General features: G+C 37.9%; 1 protein-coding gene across 4 annotated transcripts in view; it reads left to right on the forward strand.

Annotated features, from left to right (window-relative positions):
- MYO5A (myosin VA) overlaps positions 1-22,711 on the forward strand; it is a 198,522-nt gene that overhangs the window by 93,146 nt on the left and 82,665 nt on the right. For all 4 annotated transcript variants that reach the window (XM_070469262.1, XM_070469263.1, XM_070469264.1 and 1 more), the window contains exons 6-12: positions 4,698-4,841; positions 7,553-7,634; positions 8,255-8,362; positions 10,167-10,273; positions 16,151-16,416; positions 17,040-17,121; positions 22,054-22,194. In XM_070469262.1, coding sequence (XP_070325363.1) covers positions 4,698-4,841; positions 7,553-7,634; positions 8,255-8,362; positions 10,167-10,273; positions 16,151-16,416; positions 17,040-17,121; positions 22,054-22,194 — 930 coding nt within the window. The remainder of the gene's footprint in view (positions 1-4,697; positions 4,842-7,552; positions 7,635-8,254; positions 8,363-10,166; positions 10,274-16,150; positions 16,417-17,039; positions 17,122-22,053; positions 22,195-22,711) is intronic.

Consider the following 22,711-nt stretch of genomic DNA (forward strand, 5'->3'; position numbering starts at 1 on the left):
GCCTGGTACACCAGTGATACAAGTGGGTTTTGCACTGATGAGTCCAGAGGTAATTGTGCCCGGTGTGCAGTGCTGTGTGTGACACTTTAGAATAGTATGCTGTGACCCCTTGCCCATAGGGCTACCTTCTAGAGCAGCAGGACTTCTGTTCTTGGGATTGAGAAAATAAGAGATGCTGGGGAAGTTAAGAGCCTCCTGGGCTGGGGGGAGCTATGGAAAGAGAATTGGAAATGTTTTCTGAAATAGCATGGACAAGAGAAAACAGATGCTTATGTCAAAAGAAAGCAGTAGAGATCTTAAAAAAATACTAAGATTTTGAAGGAATTTAAACTATATATAGATATAATGGTGGATCCTACTCATGTTCCTGTTGTGATAATATAGTCTGTATAGCCCATTTCTTGTTTTGGTTTAGATGACAGCAGGGATTTACTTTCTGCCATTCTTTTTACTGTTTTTGATCATAACAAATTCTTGGTGTTCAACAGTAGTTTAGTCCATTCTTAGTCCCTAACATTAGAAGATACCAAAGTCCTGATTATGATGGCATTAGGAAACCCCATCTCTTCTAGATTCAGACCGTATAATAACATATAAGTCTGGAATGAAGCTTCTGGAATATATCAAGTTGAATGAAATATTTTATGACCTTGCTATATTTTTAAAAATAACTACATTTTTTCCTACAACATAGATTTGTAGGAGTGATATTAAAATTTTGAAATGGCTACAGATACTACTTTTTAAATACAGTTATAAGGAATTTACCTCATTTGCTAGGAAGAACAAAAAAGATAAAGATAGCAGTTATACATTTAAAAAAATTTTTTATTAAAAAATTTTTAATGACAGCAGTTATGCTTAGCTGCTTCATTCTATAATATTGTTTAGTTTCTCTGCAAGAATTTGGATTAGTAAAACTTGTTAAAGAGATAACTACTTTTCAACAACTACAGATAAGGGTATCCCAATTTCATTAAAATGAAATATAGGGCTAAAAAATGGTGACAAAGGGTTTACAGTTATAGGAAGAAAACATAGGTAAAATATTGAATATGTGGCCTAGAAAATTTGTAGCTTTTAAGCCTGCCTCAGGATTATGTCTCTATATCAGAGCCCTTGACTGTGATGTCAAGAAAGGCATGTCTATGTCTCCAGTGATAACAGTCATCCCACACCTTGAACATTGTATCCCAGTGACTTATGGGATTTGCACATTATCCTTTGGAAAGCCAGCAGCTCCTCATCCTCAGCATAGACTCCTTTTGCAAAATACAAATGATGTACAGAGAAACAAATGATTCTTTTTTGCTCAATTTTATGACATTTGCTTTTTGCCCTTCTTATTTCCTAGAAATTTTTACCCTAAGATAGGGACCAGGAAAGTGATGGGGATGCACTGGGTCTTAATAGTTCTTTTTCCTCTTTAATAAGTTGTAGTTCAAGATTTTCATCTCCATTTAGTAAAGAAGATTAATGCACTCAACATGTCATTGAAATCAGTAGTGAAATCAAGGCCACAAAACTTCTTTCCTTTAATAATTTCTTGCTGACTGAAATGAAAATAGCATTAGGGAGGCTGTTATAAATACAGTACTTGTAAGACTGAGGAAACACTTAGGGGGAAAGGACAAAAGGCACTATTTATATCCAGTACCTTGTTTCCATATCGGGTTAAAGGCTTAGGATCATATAGTTTTATTTTTGAAAGGGATGCTACTGCTCATCTATTCTAGAAGCTGAAGCTGCACAATTCTATGAAGACCTGCAAGACCTTCTAGAACTAACACCCAAAAAAGATGTCCTTCTCATCATAGGGGACTGGAATGGAAAAGTAGGAAGTCAAGAGAGTACTCTATTACCTGTACTCCAGTTACCTGGAGTAACATGCAAGTTTGGCCTTGGAGTACAAAATGAAGCAGGGCAAAGGCTGACAGAGTTTTGCCAAGAGAACGCACTAGTCTTAGCAAACACCCACTTCCAACAACACAAGAGATGAGTCCACCCATAGACATCACCAGATGTTCAATATTGAAATCAGACTGATTATATTCTTTGCAGCCGAAGATGCAGAAGCTCTATACAGTCAGCAAAAACAAGACCTGGAGCTGACTGTGGCTCAGGTCATGAACTCCTTATTGCCAAATTCAGACTTAAATTGAAGAAAGTAGGGAAAACCACTAGGCCATTCAGGTATGACCCAAATCAAATCCCTTATGGTTATATAGTAGAAGTGACAAATAGATTCTAGGGATTAGATCTGATAGACAGAGTACCTGAAGAACTATGGATGGAGGTTCATAACAATGTACAGGAGGTGGTGATCAAAACCATCCCCAAGAAAAAGAAACACAAAAAGCTAAAAGAGGAGGCCTTACAAATAGTTGAGAAAAGAGAAGCGAAAGGCAGAGGAGTTCCTTGGGCTTTGAAATCACTGCAGATGGTGTCTGCAGCCATGAAATTAAAAGACACTTGCTCCTTGGAAGAAAAGTTATGACAAACCTAGACAGCATATTAAAAAGCAGAGACATTACTTTGCTGACAAAAGTCTGTATAGTCTAAGCTATGGTTTTTCCAGTAGCCATGTAGAGATGTGAGAGTTGGACCATAAAGAATGCTGAGCGTTGAAGAATTGATGATTTTAAACTGTGGTGTTGGAGAAGACTCTTGAGAGTCCCTTGGACTGCAAGGAGATCAAACCAGTCAATCCTAAAGGAAATCAATCCTGAATATTCATTAGAAGTCCTGATGCTGAAGCTGAATATCCAGTACTTTGGCCACCTGATGCGAAGAGCCAACTCATTAGAAAAGACCCTGATGCCGGGGAAAGATTGAAGGCAAGAGCAGAAGGGGATGACAGAGGATGAGATGGCTGGATGGCATCACCGACTCAATGGACATGGGTTTGAGCAGGCTCTGGGGGATGGTGAAGGGCAGGGAAGCCTTCCATGTTGCAATCCATGGGGTCGCAAAGAGTCTTACACAACTGAGCTGCTGAGCCACTGAACAACTCGCGCTCGTCTGTTCTAGTCAGTTAACACGCGAGGACACTGATGCTCTTCAGAGCATTTTATAAATGATGCAAGCTGGTGGTAGGGCCTGCTGTGATACCCAAGTCTACAGATTTATATTTCATTTACTCCTTCTACCATTCTTTGCTATATGTTCATATACCTTATACTCAAAGACAAAAGGATCTGTTTCAACCCTGGCAACTCGCTGCTTCTTCTCACCGAGTGTGGTGATTTTGGCAGGTCCACTCCACAGTCTGAGGAGATCCAGGGGAGGTGACATGTGGAGATTGGGATAGGCGTTGGGAGGGAGGAGAAGCTGCAGACCACCTCCCCAGCTTGCCTAGTTGCTGGGGAAGGTGCTGAGCACAGTGCCCCAGCAGCACTCAGTGACTCTCACTGCTCTGCCGCTGCTCCCACGTGAAACCTCATCTCCTCTTCGACAGAGTGTGTTGTGTTGAAAGAAAACTTTGCATTGATCCATTAGTTTCACTTTCTAAACAAAATGAAATAATAGGAATATTTGGAGACTTTTTGTTGTGTTTTTTGTACTGTCAAGTTTTGCTGGAAAAGTAGTTTCCAGCCATTCTTTCCATCTTTAATGTTAATCTTGAATTTAGCAGTGTTCTCATTGTTAGAACAGAATAGGATAATACCTGTCATATTTCAGAGGCTAAGCATGTTTTCTTTGATTGATCAGAGATTCTAATGTGTTAACTTTTGTGGCTGTGCTACTACTGTTTTCATCACTTGTGTTTGTATTGCCTTTTTTTTTTCTCATATTGCTTTCTTAATGCTGCAGAGCATTCTTGTATCTTTCTGCTGTGGTTTCAGTTACTAATCTTAGTAGTCACAGGCTTTGCATAGGGAAAGATATTAATTATATGAAATTATCCAGTTAAGCGTTTAATATATGCACTTTGTGAACCCTTGCTTTTCTAACTGCAGCATGCTTTTTGCTTTGCCTTGAAGGTAAAAATTATAGAAGCATGTCACCTAAATTAGAGGACAGTGCATATGCCATTTTAGTGTTTAAGATTATATTAAAAATTTAGCAGAAAGTTACATTCTCTACATTCTGTAGCAGATGCCTCACGAGTTAGATACCACTATCAAATTCAAAGCCGAATTTTACTGTTTCTGGTTTCTGAAAATTGCTTTGAATTGAGGGGGTAATTACTAACGCTCCACTAGTAAGCAATCCAGCTGAAACAAAGAGACCCTGAACACCAGGGCAATATTTACAGGAAAATATTAATTTGTCTTAGCCAGCTTATTTACATGAAACAGACTACATTTCAAGAAATCAAAAACCTAGTTATTTAACCAGGATGGCTTTTGCCTAGGCAGCCCCTGGTCCCATCTGTTCTTTTCCTTTGCTGACATGAATGAGTGTGTCCCATGCCTTCTTCCATGGTGAAGACCCAACCACTGGCCTCCTGTCTGCTGTTTCTGAAAATCATTTGTGTGAAAATAACAAGGCTGATACTGACTATTAGTATATACCTGTGTGGTTGTGCCATGACAAAGCTTGTGGTTTGCAGGGGCAAAATTGGTTCTGTTTTTAAAAGAATCACTTTTAAAGGGTTGTGTTCACCTCTGTTCTGTCTCTCCCTGAACAAATCTGTTCATGTCAGGGCATGAATTGCACTTCTAAAACCGTTTTTTTTCCCCCTTGTTTTTCAGTCAATTGGAAATGCTAAAACAACCAGGAATGATAATAGTAGCCGTTTTGGGAAGTACATTGAGATTGGTTTTGATAAGAGATATCGAATCATCGGTGCCAATATGAGAACTTACCTTTTAGAAAAATCCAGAGTGGTGTTCCAGGTAAGCCGGGCCAGTACACATACAGATTGCTGTATCATTCCAGAGCTCACTTTATTCCCAGATTCTTTTGAGCATGTTATGTCAGTATTACTACAAACTACATCTGAACTGAAACATGTGAAACAATGCCTGTCAGAGAATACTGCTTAGACTAATAGTCTTGGGATTGGACAGTGATTTAGGTTTAATGGTTTTGACTGTTTCCTCCAGATGCTTGTAGGAAAAGATTAGTTAAGAAGAGGTGCTGTTAGTTTAGTCTTGTCTGTCACATTTCCCAGTTGATAGGGAAGACATTGGTCTATGCTTCAATGAGTTATGGTTTGAACTCAGTTCAAAAAAAAAATGTTCTTAACCTTTTTCCTTCCTTCCTTTTCTTTCAGAATATGGTATTGTTTAGATAGAATGTTGGGAGTCAATAGATCCTCATAACTCAGTTGTGAACCAGTGTCAGAGAACACACTCAAGTCTAGGTATTGGTGTAAGACTTTCATTCATACATATGCTCTTAGTCCTTTTGAAGAGGGGAGTGGGGGTGGCTTCCAGGATCTCAGTTCCCCAGCCTGGGATTGAACCCAGGCCTTCGCAATGAAAATCTGGAATCCTCCCCACCCCCAGGGAACTCTTGCTCTTACTCCTTTTTTATTTATAAATGGGAAACACTATGCATTACAACACTGGTAGACATGCATTTACATGTTTATGCTCAGGGAATGTGGACTTACCATTGGAAAACTCCTAGTATAGGACTCCTGGTGACCCACTGCAAACTGTGAGATGGGGTTCCTCTAGCCCCTTCACTGGATGCCTGCCTCATGGAGATTCCAATAGCCCTGGCACTGCCATATAGCTGAATCTATAGTTTCCATCGCATATTAAGGCTTAGAATGTGTCTAGGAAAAACATATTGAAAGTCGTGAGTTTGGGCGGCCTAGAACTATTCAGGCTTTGACTTTAGGGACGTACCTGATTTGTGGCTACCTAAATGTAATACCTGATTTGTATAGTAAAACAATAGTTAACCCTCCTCCATTGTTCTCACATCTAGATACACGCAGAACAGTGTTATTGTGCACACATGTATGCTTGAATAGGTTAAAAAAATGTTTAGTAGCCAGAAGAAACAATGGGGGAAATATGTGATCTAAGGGAAGACTGAGTCTGCATAGTACAGATTTGATTGATAGGTAGACAATGAAAGGGAAAACTGGTATGGTGACCAAAGGCTAGTAGTAGTGGGGCCTAACCCTTCTTGTCTAGAAACTGTGAAGCAATTCTAGCTGTTCCCCAACCCACAAGGCTATATAATATTGAGGATGTTTGGTTATATCAAAGTGAGTCAGACAGAGAGTACATATTTGATATTCCTTCATGTACAAAGATGGTCAAAGCATTTCTGTAGAGTCTCCAGCTTTTCTAGTTGTCTGTGTACTGAACCCCCTAAAATATTGCTTGAAAAGTGAAAAGTGCTAGTGGCTCAGTCATGTCCAACTCTTTGTGTCCCCATGGACTGTACAGTTCATGGAATTCTCCAGGTCAGAATACTGGAATGGGTAGCCTTTCCCTTCTCCAAGGGATCTTGCCAATCCAGGGGTCGAACCCAGGTCTCCCACATTGCAGGTGGATTCTTTACCAGCTCAGCCACAAGGGAAGCCCAAGAATACCGGAGTGGGTAGCCTATCCCTTTTCCAGAGGATCTTCCTGACCCAGGAATCAAACTGGGGTCTCCTACATTGCAGTTGGATTCTTTACCAACTGAGCTATGAGGGAAGCCCTCATATTGCCTATTCATGCTTATAGTCACTGGTATATTGTTTTTTTGTTTAGGGTCTTCTGTCCATGTAATAAGTTTTCTTTATCAGACACCAGCCCCCATTACGCATGAAACCTGACCTTGGCCTTACTTGCTGTATTCTCCTGTCAACTGAGTTCATCTGGTAGAGAATCTGCCTGCAGTGCTAGAGACCTGGGATCAATCCCTGGGTTGGGAAGATCCCCTGGAGAAGAAAAAGAATACCCACTCCAGTATTCTGGCCTGGAGAATTCAATGTACTGTATAATCCATGGGTTCACAAAGAGCGAACACAACTGAGTGACTTTTACTTTCACTTTCTGGCAACTGAATACACTGCAGAGTTCAGAAATATGATGATAAAATATAAGAATTAAGTTTTGTATGAACAGTATTATTACATTGTATTTTGAAAGTATATATGTGGAAGAAGGCAGTCAGAAAATAGTAAGAAATGGTCTTAGAATTGTACACAATTTATTTTCTATTTGAAATATATTTTTATTGATTTTAAATATATAATTTAAATTGATATGGATGATGTAGTACATTTGTGGATTTCTTACAAACTACTACAGTAGACGGTCCAGTCTAAGATATGGGAAAGATGGGACTTTTTTCCCGAGTGTTACAAAGACCATGAATCTAAGAGGTACTGTGAGAAAATGTGAGTATTGGGCTGACAGAGATTTTAGCTTCCCCAAAAGTCACTGATCTCTTATGACAATGCCATATAGCAAGCTGTTTACTAGTTTAAAAAGCATTACTATCACATATATTATGTTGAATACGACCAACAGATACACTCACACAGATGCACATAGTTAATAAATCACGTTTCAATAATCATAGATATTAAACGTAAAACTTTTCTGAGTTTTAGATTAAAATTCTGTAATTGAAAACTCTTCTTATTTCAAAGGCAGAAGAGGAGAGAAACTATCATATCTTCTATCAACTTTGTGCCTCAGCAAACTTACCTGAATTTCAAGTGCTACGATTAGGTATGAATATGACATAGATTTATTGTGCTGGTATTATCTTCTGTTTATCTCCAAGTTCACAACTTTACTTCTTAAAAAGATTATCTTGTACTGAAATATTTATGGATGAAATAAGAGGTCTACAGTTGGCCTCAAGATAACCCATGGGATGGACAAGGGGTAAGTGGCTGTATAAATGGAACAAGATTAGTCTTGAGTTGATACTTGTTTAAGATGAGTGTGATGAGTACACAAGGGCTCATTATACTAGTTTCTATACTTTTGTGTATGTTTGAAATTTGCCTTGTTTAAAAGGAAAGAAAATATAAAGGAGTTTATGTGGTAGAACCATACAAGGTCTCTGATGAAGAAAGGAAAAAAGTGTTTGAAGAAATTATCCTAGTGTGTAGATTGAAATGAAACCTTTAGGAAAGGACTGTTCACTTAAACTCTACAAACATTTTGCTCCATTATTTAATTTGAGTCTTGAATTAAAATGTAACTAAAAACACAGACAGTCTGACTCCAGACTACACAATTAATTGTGCTTTCGCTGCCTCTAAAGCAGAGTGGACATACGGGTAGAAGTCAAGGCCTTTTCATAGACTGCAAATCTTTTTAAAATTTTTCCTTAATTGCAGGAGATGCAAATAACTTTCATTACACGAATCAAGGTGGCAGTCCTGTGATTGAAGGAGTAGATGATGCCAAGGAGATGGTGCATACCAGGCAGGCCTGTACTTTGCTCGGTATGTAATCTTATCCTTGAATTCTTGGAAGCAATAGCTCTCTGACTCAAGCAACCTTTGATTTGGAATATTGGCTTAGCTTCATATTAAGTGGTGAAAATTTGGGGGAGATTTAACTTTTTTTTTTTTCTCAGATTTAATATTCTTCATAAAAAACATTTGGGCATCAAATGGGCATAGAGTTTCTCTTGGGGATGATGGGGACTATCTGAAAATATGTTATGGTAATGATTGTACAACTTTATAAATTTACCCAAAACTTTTGAATTGCATACTTAAGATGGATGAGTTTTATGATATGCACATTATTCTTCAATAAAGCTATTTAAAACGTACATTCAGGGCTTCAGGGGAAAGATATGGGGCTGTTTACTTAAATTTTTACAAAATCTGAAGCGTGGAGCTAAATGAAACGGGTTTCTACACAGAACTCATGTTTTATAGGATTTTTGTGTGTTTTTTTTTTTTTTTTTTTTTTATTTTGGGTGTGTTTTTGTGACCTGGAAATGTAGTTGAGCTGGCTTGGTGACAAAACAATGTATTACATGTAGTTTGTTTCTGAAATGGCTCAGGTCACTGTTTTGTTTCTGCATTAAAAAAAAAAAATGGATCTACATATAAATAAATTGACCTTTAGAAATGTAGTATACAACTTTTAGTGCTGAATTATTTATTTAAATGTTTCAGTATATGAATAATTCTAAAGCCATATATTGGTATTTTGAGGAGTAACCTGAGATGAGTTAATTTAATTTAAAAGTATTGCTAATCAGAGTATGATCCAGCACCACTATGGAGCTTGTAAAAATTTAGAATCTCAGACTTACTAAACTAGAATCTGCATTTTAACCAGATCCATTGGTGATCCGTATGCATATTATAGTTTGAGAAACACTGCTTTACTTCCAGTGCAAACTCTGTTTATAAACAGAAAATTGCGAATTTGAAAAAACCATAACACAGGAGATGGTAGAAACATTCCTTGTAAAATGAACTATGAATTACCTGTATATGATTGCATATTTGGAAATAATTTTACTGTTTTTACTTGAACATAATATATATCTAATATTCTGGAAAAATCTTACCTTATTGAAAAGTGAAGCCTCATCTGGTAAAACACCAAGGGCTGACCTGCTTTCTCATCCTGCCTGATCTTTCAGGTCCTGCTCTAGTTCTTTGTTTAGGTACTCACTTGTCGGGCTGCGGCATAGCACCAGCCTGAACATTTTTAGTTGTGTGGTCTCTTTGACTTATTCTTGGTCTATAGTTAAAAGAAGTGATTGAGTAATTTGACTTAAAACAAACTTACTGAGCCACAACTTGCATTTAGAGTAGAGCTAAATGGAAAAAGGTAATAGTGTTAGTGAGATACTTAAATCGTGTGATGAATTCGTTTAGCACTTACCATGTGTCACACAGTGTGTTAACTTTACTAAGTGTATTTTCTCCTTTAATGTTTACAGACTCCCTTTGAGATAGTCTCTAATGTCCCTGTGTCTCAAATCAGAAACTAGAAGGGTAAAGGTGTCTGCCCGTGTGAGATGGCAGGTCAGGAGCAGAGCCCAGCTTCCAGCTGAGATCCGTCTCACTGCACAGCCCATGCTCTAAACCATAGTGCTAAAGTGCATCTGTGTTAAGGTCAACAAAGGTGAAAGTGTTGTTAGCTATGGCATATTATAATGTATACAGCATCTGGCAGTATTAGAGTGCTAAAATTAAACTTAAAAAGTTAAATTATCTGCTTTAATTGTTTAGTTCCTATTCTGAAATTAATCACTGTTCATTTACTCTGTTATTTCAGGAATTAGTGAATCTTATCAGATGGGAATTTTCCGAATACTTGCTGGCATCCTTCACTTAGGCAATGTTGTGTTTATGTCTCGAGATTCAGACAGCTGCACAATCCCTGTGAGTTCAGAGCAAGCTTTCTGCGATGTCAGTTGACTTGTGTTTTAGTTTTGTTGATTCTTTATGGAACCAATGTGTTTGAAGTCTCTCTATTAACTAACATTAATGATTATCAGAGAGATAATTATTGGAGGGATACACTGTCTAGAGTAGAATTTTGAACTGTCAGTGAAGAAATGTGGATTCAGATACGTGGTTCACAGTGATTGTTTGTATGTGTGGAAGGGATGGGGGAGGAGAGAACTTGGGTATATGTGTGAGCTGTATAAACAGATGTGGGAAATATTAGATGTGAAAGTTGGATTGGTGAGTCTACAGTGAAGAGCTTGTTTGACCCATGGTGCACATAACAGAATTGATAAGTTTATTTTCCTGTGGAATATGGTTTAAAAGTTACTGAAGAAATTGTTAGCAGTGATTACTGGGAAAAGGAATTAGATGACTGGAGAGATATGGTGTCTTCACTATGATTTACATATTCTTCCCCATGTAGAGATGACTACACACTGAGAATTAAAATCCAATTCATTTGTTTAAACTGTAATAAAACCTAATAGTCTCAGAATGTTCTCACTGGGCATTGTGATTTGTAGTATTTTCTGATCACCACCATCAAAGATCACACACAGTGCACACACTCACACATACATATAGATACTTATTAGGTGTTTTTTAACTTTATTAAAATGGAGACACTTTTAATATAATTAACTCTTTTTCCATCTTGCTTTCTCGAGGATTATAATAGGAAACAGTTCTGAGATTTATGTTTCACTCTTCAGACACCCAAGTTGATATTTGAAAATCTACATGTAGATTAATTCATGTGACTTAAATTTGGGTAAATTAGACTTTAGTTTTGAAATACATGTTTCAGCATCTCTGCCTGGGTTCAATCCCAGCTTTACTATTTATGTACTCTATGTTTTGGGGTGAGTTACTTAGCGTCTCTGAACCTTAGTTTCCTCATTTTTAAAATGAAAGAGACTTTATTTTTTTTTTTACAACTTTTGGACTGGTTGCTCTGATCGAGCTTCATGCAGGATAAATTATATTCTAAAAATATTTGTAATAAATACATAAGAACTTTAATAAGTACATAAGAAATATTTTAATATATGTATAAACTGAGTAAAAATAGGAACTCGGAACAGAGCAGAACCCTGAAGCACGGACTCACCTGGGAGGCATTTGCTGAACCCAGTGATGTTGAGCTATGGTTTCCATAGCCAAGTGCGGTGCGGAAGACAAAAAACAAAGCCTCAGACTCCTATAAACAGGGGAACAGGAAGGCAAACTTCTGCCTGAAGCTGAGGCCCTAAATGGGGCACATGCTCGCCACCTTCTCCAAGAGTACAAAGAAAAATCAAGTCTCTAAGGGGGGGGCGCAGAAATAGTTCCCTAAAAATTTAGAGCAATGAGCTGCCCCTCACACTTATTTCCCAGTTTGTTGTCATAGTTCCTGGATGGTCCCCAACAGCAACATACACAAAACTCAGCTTAAATTGATCCTGGATTGGTAGTGCCCTAGATGCCTGACAGAAGCAAATGCAAATCCACCTTCAATCCAGGCCTCAACAGAGTCCCATGAGAAGAGTTACAAGAAATATTGACTCATAGTCAAAAATCTCAAATCTCATGATAAAACAAAATAGAAAGAGCTAGGCAAAACAACAGATAGCAGTCAAACCTACTAAGAATGCTGAAAGAAATTAATAGCAGCTTTGACACAACTGAGTAGAGAAGCGATAAGCTGAAAGACAGACATGAAGAAATGATCCAAAATGCAAGATGGGACCCACAGATGGAGCCCTTAACAATAATTAAAAGAGATGAAGAATGGAGTAATAGAATCTAATTTTAATGAGAATTTCTAAGGGAAAGAAAGAAGAGAATGAGGCAGACAAAATGTTTGAAGAGGTAATTACTAACAAATTTCAGAACCTGTGAAAATGACACTACACCACAGATTTGGAAAGGATAAAAAAATCCCAGATAGAATAAATAAAAAGAAACCCACCTCTAGGCTCACCATAATGCTACCATAGGCAGAGAGAAAAATCTTGAAACACAAAGAAACATAAGACATACTAGTGTTGAAGAAGTAGCAATTAAACTGATTGCTCACTTCCCAACTGCAATAATAGGAGTCAGAAAACAGTGGACCATCTTCAGTGTTCTAGAGTATATAATTACTAACTTAGAATCATATATCCAGTAAAGATATCTTTTTAGAATGAGGAAAAGATAGATGTGTTTTCAGACAAATAGAAACTTGTGAGAATTTGTCACCAGTAGGCCCTCACTAAAGGAAATATTAAAAGACATGGTTAAGGCAGAAGGAAAGTGATCTGGATACAAGATCTAAAATTCCAGAGGGAATGTAAATCAATAAAAAATGGCAAAATTTGATTAATTAAAAGAATAATAATTATGAATTGAGCTTCCCAGGTGGCACTAGTGGTAAAGAATCCACCTGCCAGTGCAGGAGATGAGATGTAAGAGATGCAGGTTCAATTCCTGGGTTGGGAAGATCCCCTGGAGGAGGGCATGGCAACCCACTCCAGTATTCTTGCCTGGAGAATCCCAAGGACAGAGGAGCCTAGCAGGCTACAGTCCATAGGGTTGCACAGAGTCACACACAAATAGTGTATTGGGCCACAAAATAATTTTTACAGAAAACTCATTACAGAGGGAAAGGTAGTAGAGAAACCTCACAGACATTCCTATAACCAAGCAACCAGTCAGCATCACTTGAGTTCTGATGCAGCATCCTGAGGAGAGTACCAGATTGCTTCTCAAGTATTCCCACCAAAAAGGCGTGCCAAATCTGATCATGAGGCGACATCATACAGACCCAAAGTGAGGGGCACACTACCCTTCTAAAGTATCGAGTTCTCAAAAGACAAAATAAAAGAGTGAAGAGCTCCTCAAATTAATAGAGATTAATGAAATAAGATAACTAAATTCAATGTATGAACCTAGATTGGATCCTGGACCATAGAAATGTGCCTCCCTAGCAACCCTATCCTCAAAGGACATTATTAGGTCAATCAGTAAAATTTACTAGGTAATAGGGTTGTATCACTGCTAATTTTCTGATTTTATTCATTGTACTATAGTTATATAAGACAATTTTAGGAAAATACACAGTAGAGTATTCAGTACCAAAAGGGCATCATGTTTGCAACATGCTCTCAAAAGAGTCTGAAAAATAATATGTATGTATATGTATGTGAAAGAGTGAGAGAGAAAGAGCAAACTTGGTAAAATGTTAATATTTAGGGAATCTGGGTGAAGGGAATACTTTGTACTTTTCTTGTAACTTTTCTGTTAGTCTGAAATTAGTCTAAAATAAAAAGTTAAAAAAAACTAAAGTGAATCACCAGCCCTTTCTTCCTCCCAAAAAGATAGAACTAAAGTACTGGATAGCAAAGCTTATAGATTGGGATTGAGTGTTTGGAGTTCATGTTATTTAATTACATTAAGTTAACTAATGTATCAATTCTTCTATCATAAAAACAGAAACAGAAAGTGAAGCTTTCAAACTAATAAAGAGGAAAATGAACTAAAAAAAAATCCAAATATAGCAAGAAAGGGAGAGAAATTTTTAGAAAAGGAGGGACAAGTAAAGGCACAAAAAAGGTATTAATAGAAATAATTACAAATGAACCAATGTTTCAGTTAATATAAATTGTCAGACCAGTTTTAGAATTCAGGTGTGTACTTTTGAAAGAAGCGTTCCTGAAAAATAAAGGTACAGATAGTTTGAAAGTAAAAAGTTGAGAAAAGACACCATAATAGCTAGAAAAAAACCTGGTAGAGCTGTACTGATACTGGACAAAATAGACTTTGAGGCCAAAAGCAGTACTAGAGATAGAGTCACTATGTATTGATAGAGATTTTTATTCACCAGGAAGATGTAATAGTTCTAAACTTGCATGTACTTAATGATGTAGTCTCAAAATATATAAAGCAAAAGATTACCACAAGAATAAAAAGACACATCTGTCATAGTGGGATATTACTGACTTCTCTCAATTACTGATAGATAAAGAAGTCTAAAAATTAGTTAAGTTATAGAAAATTTGAACCAAACAGTTAACAACATTGACCTCATAGAACAAAATGGTAGTACCATTCAAATAAAATGTTTAGAGTGCTGATCTACTTCTAAATGATGTCACACAATTCATATATAAATGAATGAAATAAGCTGCTTATTGAAGGGAGTTGATCCATGTTGATGGTAATGGTGCTGATTTGTGTCTGAAGTGATTACTTGGGAAGAGGGAACATAAAAGAAAGAAGGGACTGTTTCAGTGGGAAGGGTCAGGGGAGGAGGGTGTCAATAGACCCCGGGTTTAATAACAATTCTGACATAAACTGGAGGTGTGATTTTTGCCAAGCTAGTCTTTTGGATGTTATATCCTAATTTGTCAATTAGAGATAGCAGTGTTCACCCTGCCTGTTCCTCAGGAATGTTATCAGATGCAATTGAAACATGTGAGTGAAGATGTTAAAAAATATAATGTTCTAACATGAATTAAATTAAATAAGTATTTTTAATTTATGAATACTTTGCATGCCTACTCATGCAAAACCTATGGAAGACATTATAGGTGATACAGGGATCCCTGTAGGTAAGGGATTCCCAACCTCCAGGATCTAATGCCTGATGATCTGAGGTGGAGCGATGTGATAGTAACAGAAATAAAGTGCACAGTAAATGTAATGCTCCTGAAGCATCCCAAAACCATTCCCCCACTCCACAATCCATGGAAAGATTGTCTTCTACAGAGACAGTCCTTGGTGCCAAAAAGGTTGGGGATCCCTGCCATAGATGATGCAGGGGATCCTTAGATTAGAAATACTAGTCTAAGAAGCCACACAAATAACTATTAAGTTGTCTTTTATAACCTTTTAGTACCTCCACCTCACACCTCCCTGCCCTCCCTCCTCATTGCTCTTAGAGGAAAGACTAGCCATGAAACAGCCTCTGGCTTCATCCCCTACATTTTCTCCCTCACATAGCTTCAATCCCTCACATCTCTGGTTTCTCTCCCACCACAGGACTTTTATACCAGATGTTGCCTCTACTTGGAAGACCTTTTCACCAAGTTAACCCCTTCTTATTCTTCAGATCTCAACTCCATTTCTCAAGGCCACTGTCTCCTGTCTCCCTGAATAGGGCACATTCCTTACACATGGAATCTTAGTATAGTGTCCTCTTTTGTAGTAATTTTAATTTTAGGGCACAATCATTTAGTTAATGTCCATTTCCCCTAGTGACTATAAGTTCTAGGATGACAGGGTGAAAGTGAAAGTGTTAGTTGTTCAGTCATATCCGACTCTGAGACCCCATGGACTGTAGCCCACAAGGCTCCTCTGTCCATGAAATTCTCCAGGCAAGAATACTGGAGTGGGTAGCCAGTCCCTTCTCCAGGGGATCTTCTTGACCCAGGAATCAAACCCGGGTCTCCTGCATTGTAGATGAATCCTTTTACTCTCTGATCCACCAAGGTAGCCAGTACATGTCTATTTTTTTCTGTTGGCATATAATATATTTGTAGACAAGCTGACTCATTTTTCTGACTGACTAAATGAATGTGCCTGAAGACGGATGCAAATAAGTACTATAAAGAGACAAAGGAAGAGGTCAATTTTTGAAGTGAGTCCTAGAAGAGATTACAAAATGCTGCCTAGATTCTGGTTTGATGGATGATTGTGATTATCACTGATCAGCTTCAAATGCTCTTGGTGTTTCTTGTAACAGAGAAATTGTCAGGTTTAATTGTTACCTCTTTGTTAATATTTTTTAGTAAACTCTTACTTGATTGATCTGGTCCTAGGAAATAACCCATTCTCTTTTGGCAGCCCAAGCATGAACCCCTCAGCATCTTCTGTGACCTAATGGGTGTGGACTTTGAGGAGATGTGTCACTGGCTCTGCCATCGGAAGCTGGCCACTGCCACAGAGACGTACATCAAGCCCATCTCCAAGCTGCAGGCCACGAATGCCCGCGATGCATTGGCCAAGCACATCTATGCCAAGCTCTTTAACTGGATTGTAGATCATGTCAATCAGGCACTCCATTCTGCTGTCAAACAGCATTCTTTTATCGGTGTGCTGGATATTTATGGGTGAGTGTATTTGGCTTAGTGGTCTGAGCATTTCTTTCTAGACATTATCTAGTAACTCCAAGTAGGTATTTATGTCTCCTACTGGTGAGCTAAAGGGAAAATTAGAAGAGAATTTTTTAAAGTCTAGTTTCATTTGCTAGTTTGCCTTCTCTGGATACCTTTCTTTAATGTTGAACCCCTTCCTATACATTAGTGCTTTTTGATGCCTAATTTTTCATCATCTGGTTCGCTTTTCAAAAAAACCTATGACATTTCTATTTCCCTCCCCTCTGTATTTATGTAAACATTGTGAATCTGTGAATTGACAAGAGCAGTAGCTTTATCATAATTCTGATTGTTCCCTACTTGGGGATGAATATGCCCTCAAAACCTCATACTATTGAATAGATTCACATGCTGCAGCCTTGGAAAAAAAAAAAAAATCTCTGCCACTTTGCTGATGTCTATGTGCTGGGTACATATTTTGTGTTACTAACTTAGAAAGCCTTACCTTCACTGATGTGGAAAGAAAGTTTTGCAATGTTAGGGAATTTCCTATTTTTCTCTAATGTGCACATTTTGAATATTTTTTAAAAGCTATTTTTCCTTTTTCTCCTCTTCCCATATTATTTTTGATTTTACAGATTTGAAACATTTGAGATAAATAGTTTTGAACAGTTTTGCATAAATTATGCAAATGAAAAACTACAGCAACAATTCAATATGGTAAGAATTTTCTTGCTTAAATAATATTCTGCCAAAAATTATTCTTTGAATTCCTAGTATGTGTGTAAAGACTGGCTCCTGAAGTGAAGTTATGAATTTCAATTATTATCTACAGTTTAAAGCAGTTAAACTGCTGAGGAACTTATGATTAATGAATGATGCAACCTTGGAAAGATGTTTATGGTCCAGACTGGATTCAAGGTCATCTGCTGTCTGAGAACAGTAAAAATTTGGTCCAAATAAATTGAGAGAAGGAAGCAGAAAGTGTGTTAGATAGTGACATGGGGTTGTGAAACTTGGACCCCAGGGATATCATTCAGTTGGTTGTCCCTGAGGCTAACTATATGTGGAGTTAATACTATCTTAACTCTTACTTGCTGTATTAGCAAGATGTCAGGACAGTCTGATGATAAGACCATTGGATGGCATCATCGACTCAATGGACATGGGTTTGAGCAAACTCCAGGAGATAGTGAAGGACAGGGAACCCCGGCATGCTGTAGTCCATGGGGTCACAAAGAATCAGACACGACTGAGCAACTGAACAACAACAGGGCAAAAAAGTCAGGACATATTCTCTTTTCTACATATTTTTTAATGTATTCTATTTTATATATTCTCTTTTCAACAGTCTGAGACATTCACTGAGACAATGGCAGTGGAAGGATTTTGAGTGGCTTTTGTGAAATAGTAATAGAAATATGTTATCATGGTGTTGGGAGATTTGGAAGCACTTAAAAATGGTTGGGCTACAGGCTCTATGGTGGGGTTGATGGTGACCTCTGGGAGGTCACCTTCCAGGACTGCTGCTGCCAGGCCCCATCCCCAAGGCGAGCCACTGCCGACCCATGCCTCCACAGGAGACCCTCCATCACTAGCAGGCAAATCCAAGCTCAAGTGGATTCAGAGTCAACTTAAAACATGTTCCTCAGAATGTCAAATTTCTCAGGATGTTAATAGACATTCCACAAGATAAAGTCATGTTAAAGAAAAAAAAAGAAATGCTGCAAACCCTCTACATCTCTATGTAGGGATTTATAAAGCACATTAGCTGAGGGGGGAAAAAAAAAGCACAGAGAAATCAAGCAGGAAATATATTTAAATTGACTAAGCAAAAAAAAAAATTTAAAAAGATTGGAATCCAACTCTGCATTGATTTTCCAGTGGATCCTGGGCAAGTTAATTGACCTTGCTGGGCCTTAGCCACCTCATTTGTATAATGGGGATGGTAACAGTACCTATTGCATGTAGTTATATGGATTAAAGAGTTGGGATATGTAAAGTGCTCACCACGTGCTAAGTACAACTTTTAAGTGCAAGATTAGGGGTGGTTATTATTGATAAAATAGGATGTTTAAAATGAATCACCTATGGAAATTAGAATATGAAAAAGAATAGAACTGAAGGATGAGTAAGAGCCCTATTATCCTCATCATACAAAGAGAGAGGTTGAGTGGTATACCCTACAATTGATGAATGAAAAATGGAAATTTAAAGATATTATTTTAAGTTACAAAAATAATAAAAACCAAAAGATCTAAAAATTGTAATATCAGAAGGATAGAGGAAGAACAGTAGAGAGTGATATATATGAATTTGGCCTCATCTTTCACATCAGGAAATCAATAGATAGTGTTAGATGAATAAATAAAATAATAGCTAATAAGCATATATATCTTCCCTGGTGGCGCAGCTGGTAAAGAACCCACCTGCCAATGCAGGAGACACAGGTGATGTGGGTTTGATCCCTGGGTCAAGAAGATCCCTTGTGGGAGGGCATGGCAACCCACTCCAGTACTCTTGCAGGAAAAATCCCATGGACAGAGTAGCCTGGCAGTCTACAGTCCACGGAGTTGCAAAGAGTCGGACATGACTGAAGCACTTGAGCACACAACAACAACCATATTGTTAGGGCTTCCCTGGCGGCTCAGCAGTAAACAACATGCCTGCAATACGGAGACACAAGTTCAGTCCTTGGGTCAGCAAGATCCCCTCGAGAAGGAAATGGCAACCCTCTCCAGTATTCTTGCTTGGGAAATGCCGTGGACAGAGGAGCCTGGCAGGCTACATTCCATGGGTTCACAAAAGATTCCTACACGGCTTAGTGATTAAACAATAACAACAACAACAACAACAAAGCATGTTGTTTAGAGATAAATATCAGGAGAAATAGCTGAGGAAGTTAAAAATGTTTGTTTCCAAGGAATTAGACTGGGATTGGGTCAGGATAGAACAAGGGATTATTGCTTGTCATCATAAAACCTTTAGATTATTTGATCTTTGTAAAATATTGCATAAAATATTATATTTTGATAAAAATTTGGACCCTCTTTTTAGCAAATTAAGCTACTTAGGACAGTGAAATAATGTAGAAGTGATCTTAAAATTTTAAGCTGTTTCTGTGAGAATGTGACTGGTATATTTTGTGTCTCTGCATAAGGAACGTTAATAAAAACCTGTCAGACACTAAGTGGAATATTATTTTTTCTCAAGGTTTTTCTGAGTTTCTCAATACTTTAATCAACAGCAGAGCCTTCTGCTCTTTCCCAGTATATTTTGGCACAAGGTGACTGGAAGTATTAAGGAACTAACGCCAGCCTTATTAGGGACTGGCTAATTTGTTTATTTCTCAAGGACCTCATGTCTCTGCATGTGTGTTTCTGACTTTCTTGTTTCCCTTTCCCTCTTTCTGTCTCTGCCCATCTGTTTCTTCTGTCTCTCTCTCTCTCTTTCCTCATACAGACACACACACACACACACACACACACACACACACACTGCAGTGTAGCCTCTCTCTGCACAAGAGAGACTTCCCTCTCTCTCTTATTTCCCTTCCTTCTCTCTTCCCTCCCTCTTATTAACAGATGGCATATATTTTCCTTCAGATGGTATGTATTTTGTCTAGGTTTTTGCTTCCTCACTTACCTCACACTTACAAGCAGTGGTTGAGGTGCTTCTATATTCTTACCTTGCTTAACTCCCATTCATCTTGACTTCTTGCAGCATCAGCTTTCACTGTTAATTGTCTGTTTCCCAGTTCTTGTATCTGAGAAGAGAGAATATGATTAACCCAGTTCATTTGTTCATCAGAGATCTCTGGCCCTTGACTAGCTGTGACTTGGAGCATGGGGTCTTATAGTAAAGAACTTGGTGCTCAGGCTGCTCCCTCAGCAGGGGCTGGGGGTGAGCAGTGGGCAGGAGAAACATGCTGACTGGCAGGTTAGTGCTTGGAGTCATTACCTTATCGAGTAAGCATCTCTTGCCGTACTGAACCTCATGCCCTTAATTTTGCAATTAAGAATGGAAAATTTTTGAGGTCCCATGGATTTTGGCAAACTAAACATAGAGACTTGTATGAAAAACAGGCTCTAAAGTTTAGAGCAGTGTTTCTTTTGTCAATGTGAAGACCACACTGCATATAGACTAATGAATTAAAGAAAGATAGGACTCATTTGTGGGGAATTATTGGTACCATCAGCCAGGGCATCTTGCTGACACATGGTGCCCCATTTGCCTTCTAATTAATCAAAAGAACAGAAGAAATTTGCTTTCTAATTAGCATTACATAAATATTCATATGTATGACAAATTTGAGGGGTTTTTTTTTACTAAAGTTTCACACCTGGTTAGACTATGAATGCTGCAAATGAGCCAAGAACAGCATTATAATAAGTGTAAAATAAAGTAGGAAAGTTCCAGATGTGTGAGGAGAATAAAGTATCAGAAATCTTGGTAACTCTTAAGTTTCATGAGGGTTTAGGTTCTAGGAAATATGTGTTGTCTGGTAATAACCACAGAGGGATAATCTTCCCAGAAAAGTTGCAGGACATGTGAAAGAACCAGTGTGACAAAGGAGACAGGAAAGCAGAATCCTGCAGGAAGAAATGAGTATAGGTCCTTAGCACCTATAGAAACTAGAATTTTTGGTTTGGCTCCACTGGCTGGGCAGCTTGATGCATGCAGTGCTTCTATTGCCCTTCCTTCCTAGACCAACCTAATTACCTCTCACTGCAGACCTCAGGTCACACAGCCCTTCCTTAAGGAAGACTTCCCTGGCTACCCTGTTCCAAATTAGTTAGGGACTCCTGAGCTCATAGCTGGCCATTATTTTTCTCTGGAGCATTATTACAATTTGTAATTCTGTTTCTTGTGATTGTTTGATTTCTGTCTGTTTCTCCCACTAGTCTTCAAAGTCTATTAGGGCTGAGTCTGTGTCTATTTTGCTAATGGTGTGTAGTGTCTGGGACATGGTAGACAGTCAATACATATTTGTGCTTAAGTGAGTGAATGGAGATGAGAAGCAGTGGCTGAAGCATTTAGCAGAAATAATAATGTATTTGTAGTGGTTGCAGCTGCTGGCAGAATTGGATGTAGAAGCCAGAAAAGTGAGCCATAGATTCCCTGACTGTGGAGGATAATCAAGGCAGACACAAAAGACCAACTGTTGTCTAATCCAGAGGCACATGAACTTCAACACCATGGTCCCTTAAAAGAATTACTTTGTCATGCTGTAAGCATCACCCAGAATGTTTCAGGAGTCTGGAGGGCATCCTCTCTGCAGGTTGTTCAAGGCCAGCTAAGGCATTTCTGTGCCCATATGGTTAGCAACACTGAGCAATAATTTAAGGGGCCAAAAAGTACGTAGTGTGGTTTTGGATATATACATATCAAAAAATCAAAAGCTGCCACATTTATCAGGTATTTAAATACTCACATACCTAGATTTTCTTGTTTGCCAAAAATCCTATGTAGCTGAGGTTTTGCCATGTATGGTTTCTATTTGCTTTCTTATATTGTTCTCTGCCTGTTTCATGTTTCTCTAAGATTGCTGCTAGAAGCCATTGACTGTCTCAAATTTTGTTTTATACATGTTTATTGATTCACATTTGTGACAGTGATGTAGTAATGCCAGTTTTTCCTTTTTCATTTCAGCATGTGTTCAAATTAGAACAAGAAGAATATATGAAAGAACAAATTCCATGGACACTCATAGATTTTTATGATAATCAGCCTTGCATTAATCTTATAGAATCTAAACTGGGCATTCTAGATTTGCTGGATGAGGAATGCAAGGTAAGTATGATTTTCTGATGTATTTAATATATCAAAATTTTGCACTGAGGTAAAATGGTAAATAGGTTTTAGTAGAGATTCACTAGTATATCATGAAGTGCCACAGTGGCAACAAGTGGGGGTTACTCTAACTTGCATTCTGAAGGGTCACTAGCTCCAAAAGGTTCAAACTAAAGTTGAAACTAGGAAAATCTCCCTTCCCTTTTCAGCTGATTATAAGTTATGTGAAAAACTGGCATTAGATACAGCTACTACCAATTTTAGCCACTTTTGTTATTGATATGCTTATAGTTGGTACTTTTGTTCAATGGTATGATATAGTTAAGGAAATGTGAGAAATTGTACAAAAGGTATTTTGAATAATAGTTCTAAATATCTATAATTTTAAACTTGACTAGTTGTTCTTTATTACTTATATATATGGTGGATAAGGAGTTTTAGTTTTAATATTTGAAGATGCAGCATGTGGAAAAAATATTGGATCCCTGGCTTCCCTGATGAGTGATCCTAGACAAAC

The sequence above is a fragment of the Odocoileus virginianus genome, chromosome 6 (assembly GCF_023699985.2).
Source record: "Odocoileus virginianus isolate 20LAN1187 ecotype Illinois chromosome 6, Ovbor_1.2, whole genome shotgun sequence".
Taxonomy (NCBI): domain Eukaryota; kingdom Metazoa; phylum Chordata; class Mammalia; order Artiodactyla; family Cervidae; genus Odocoileus; species Odocoileus virginianus.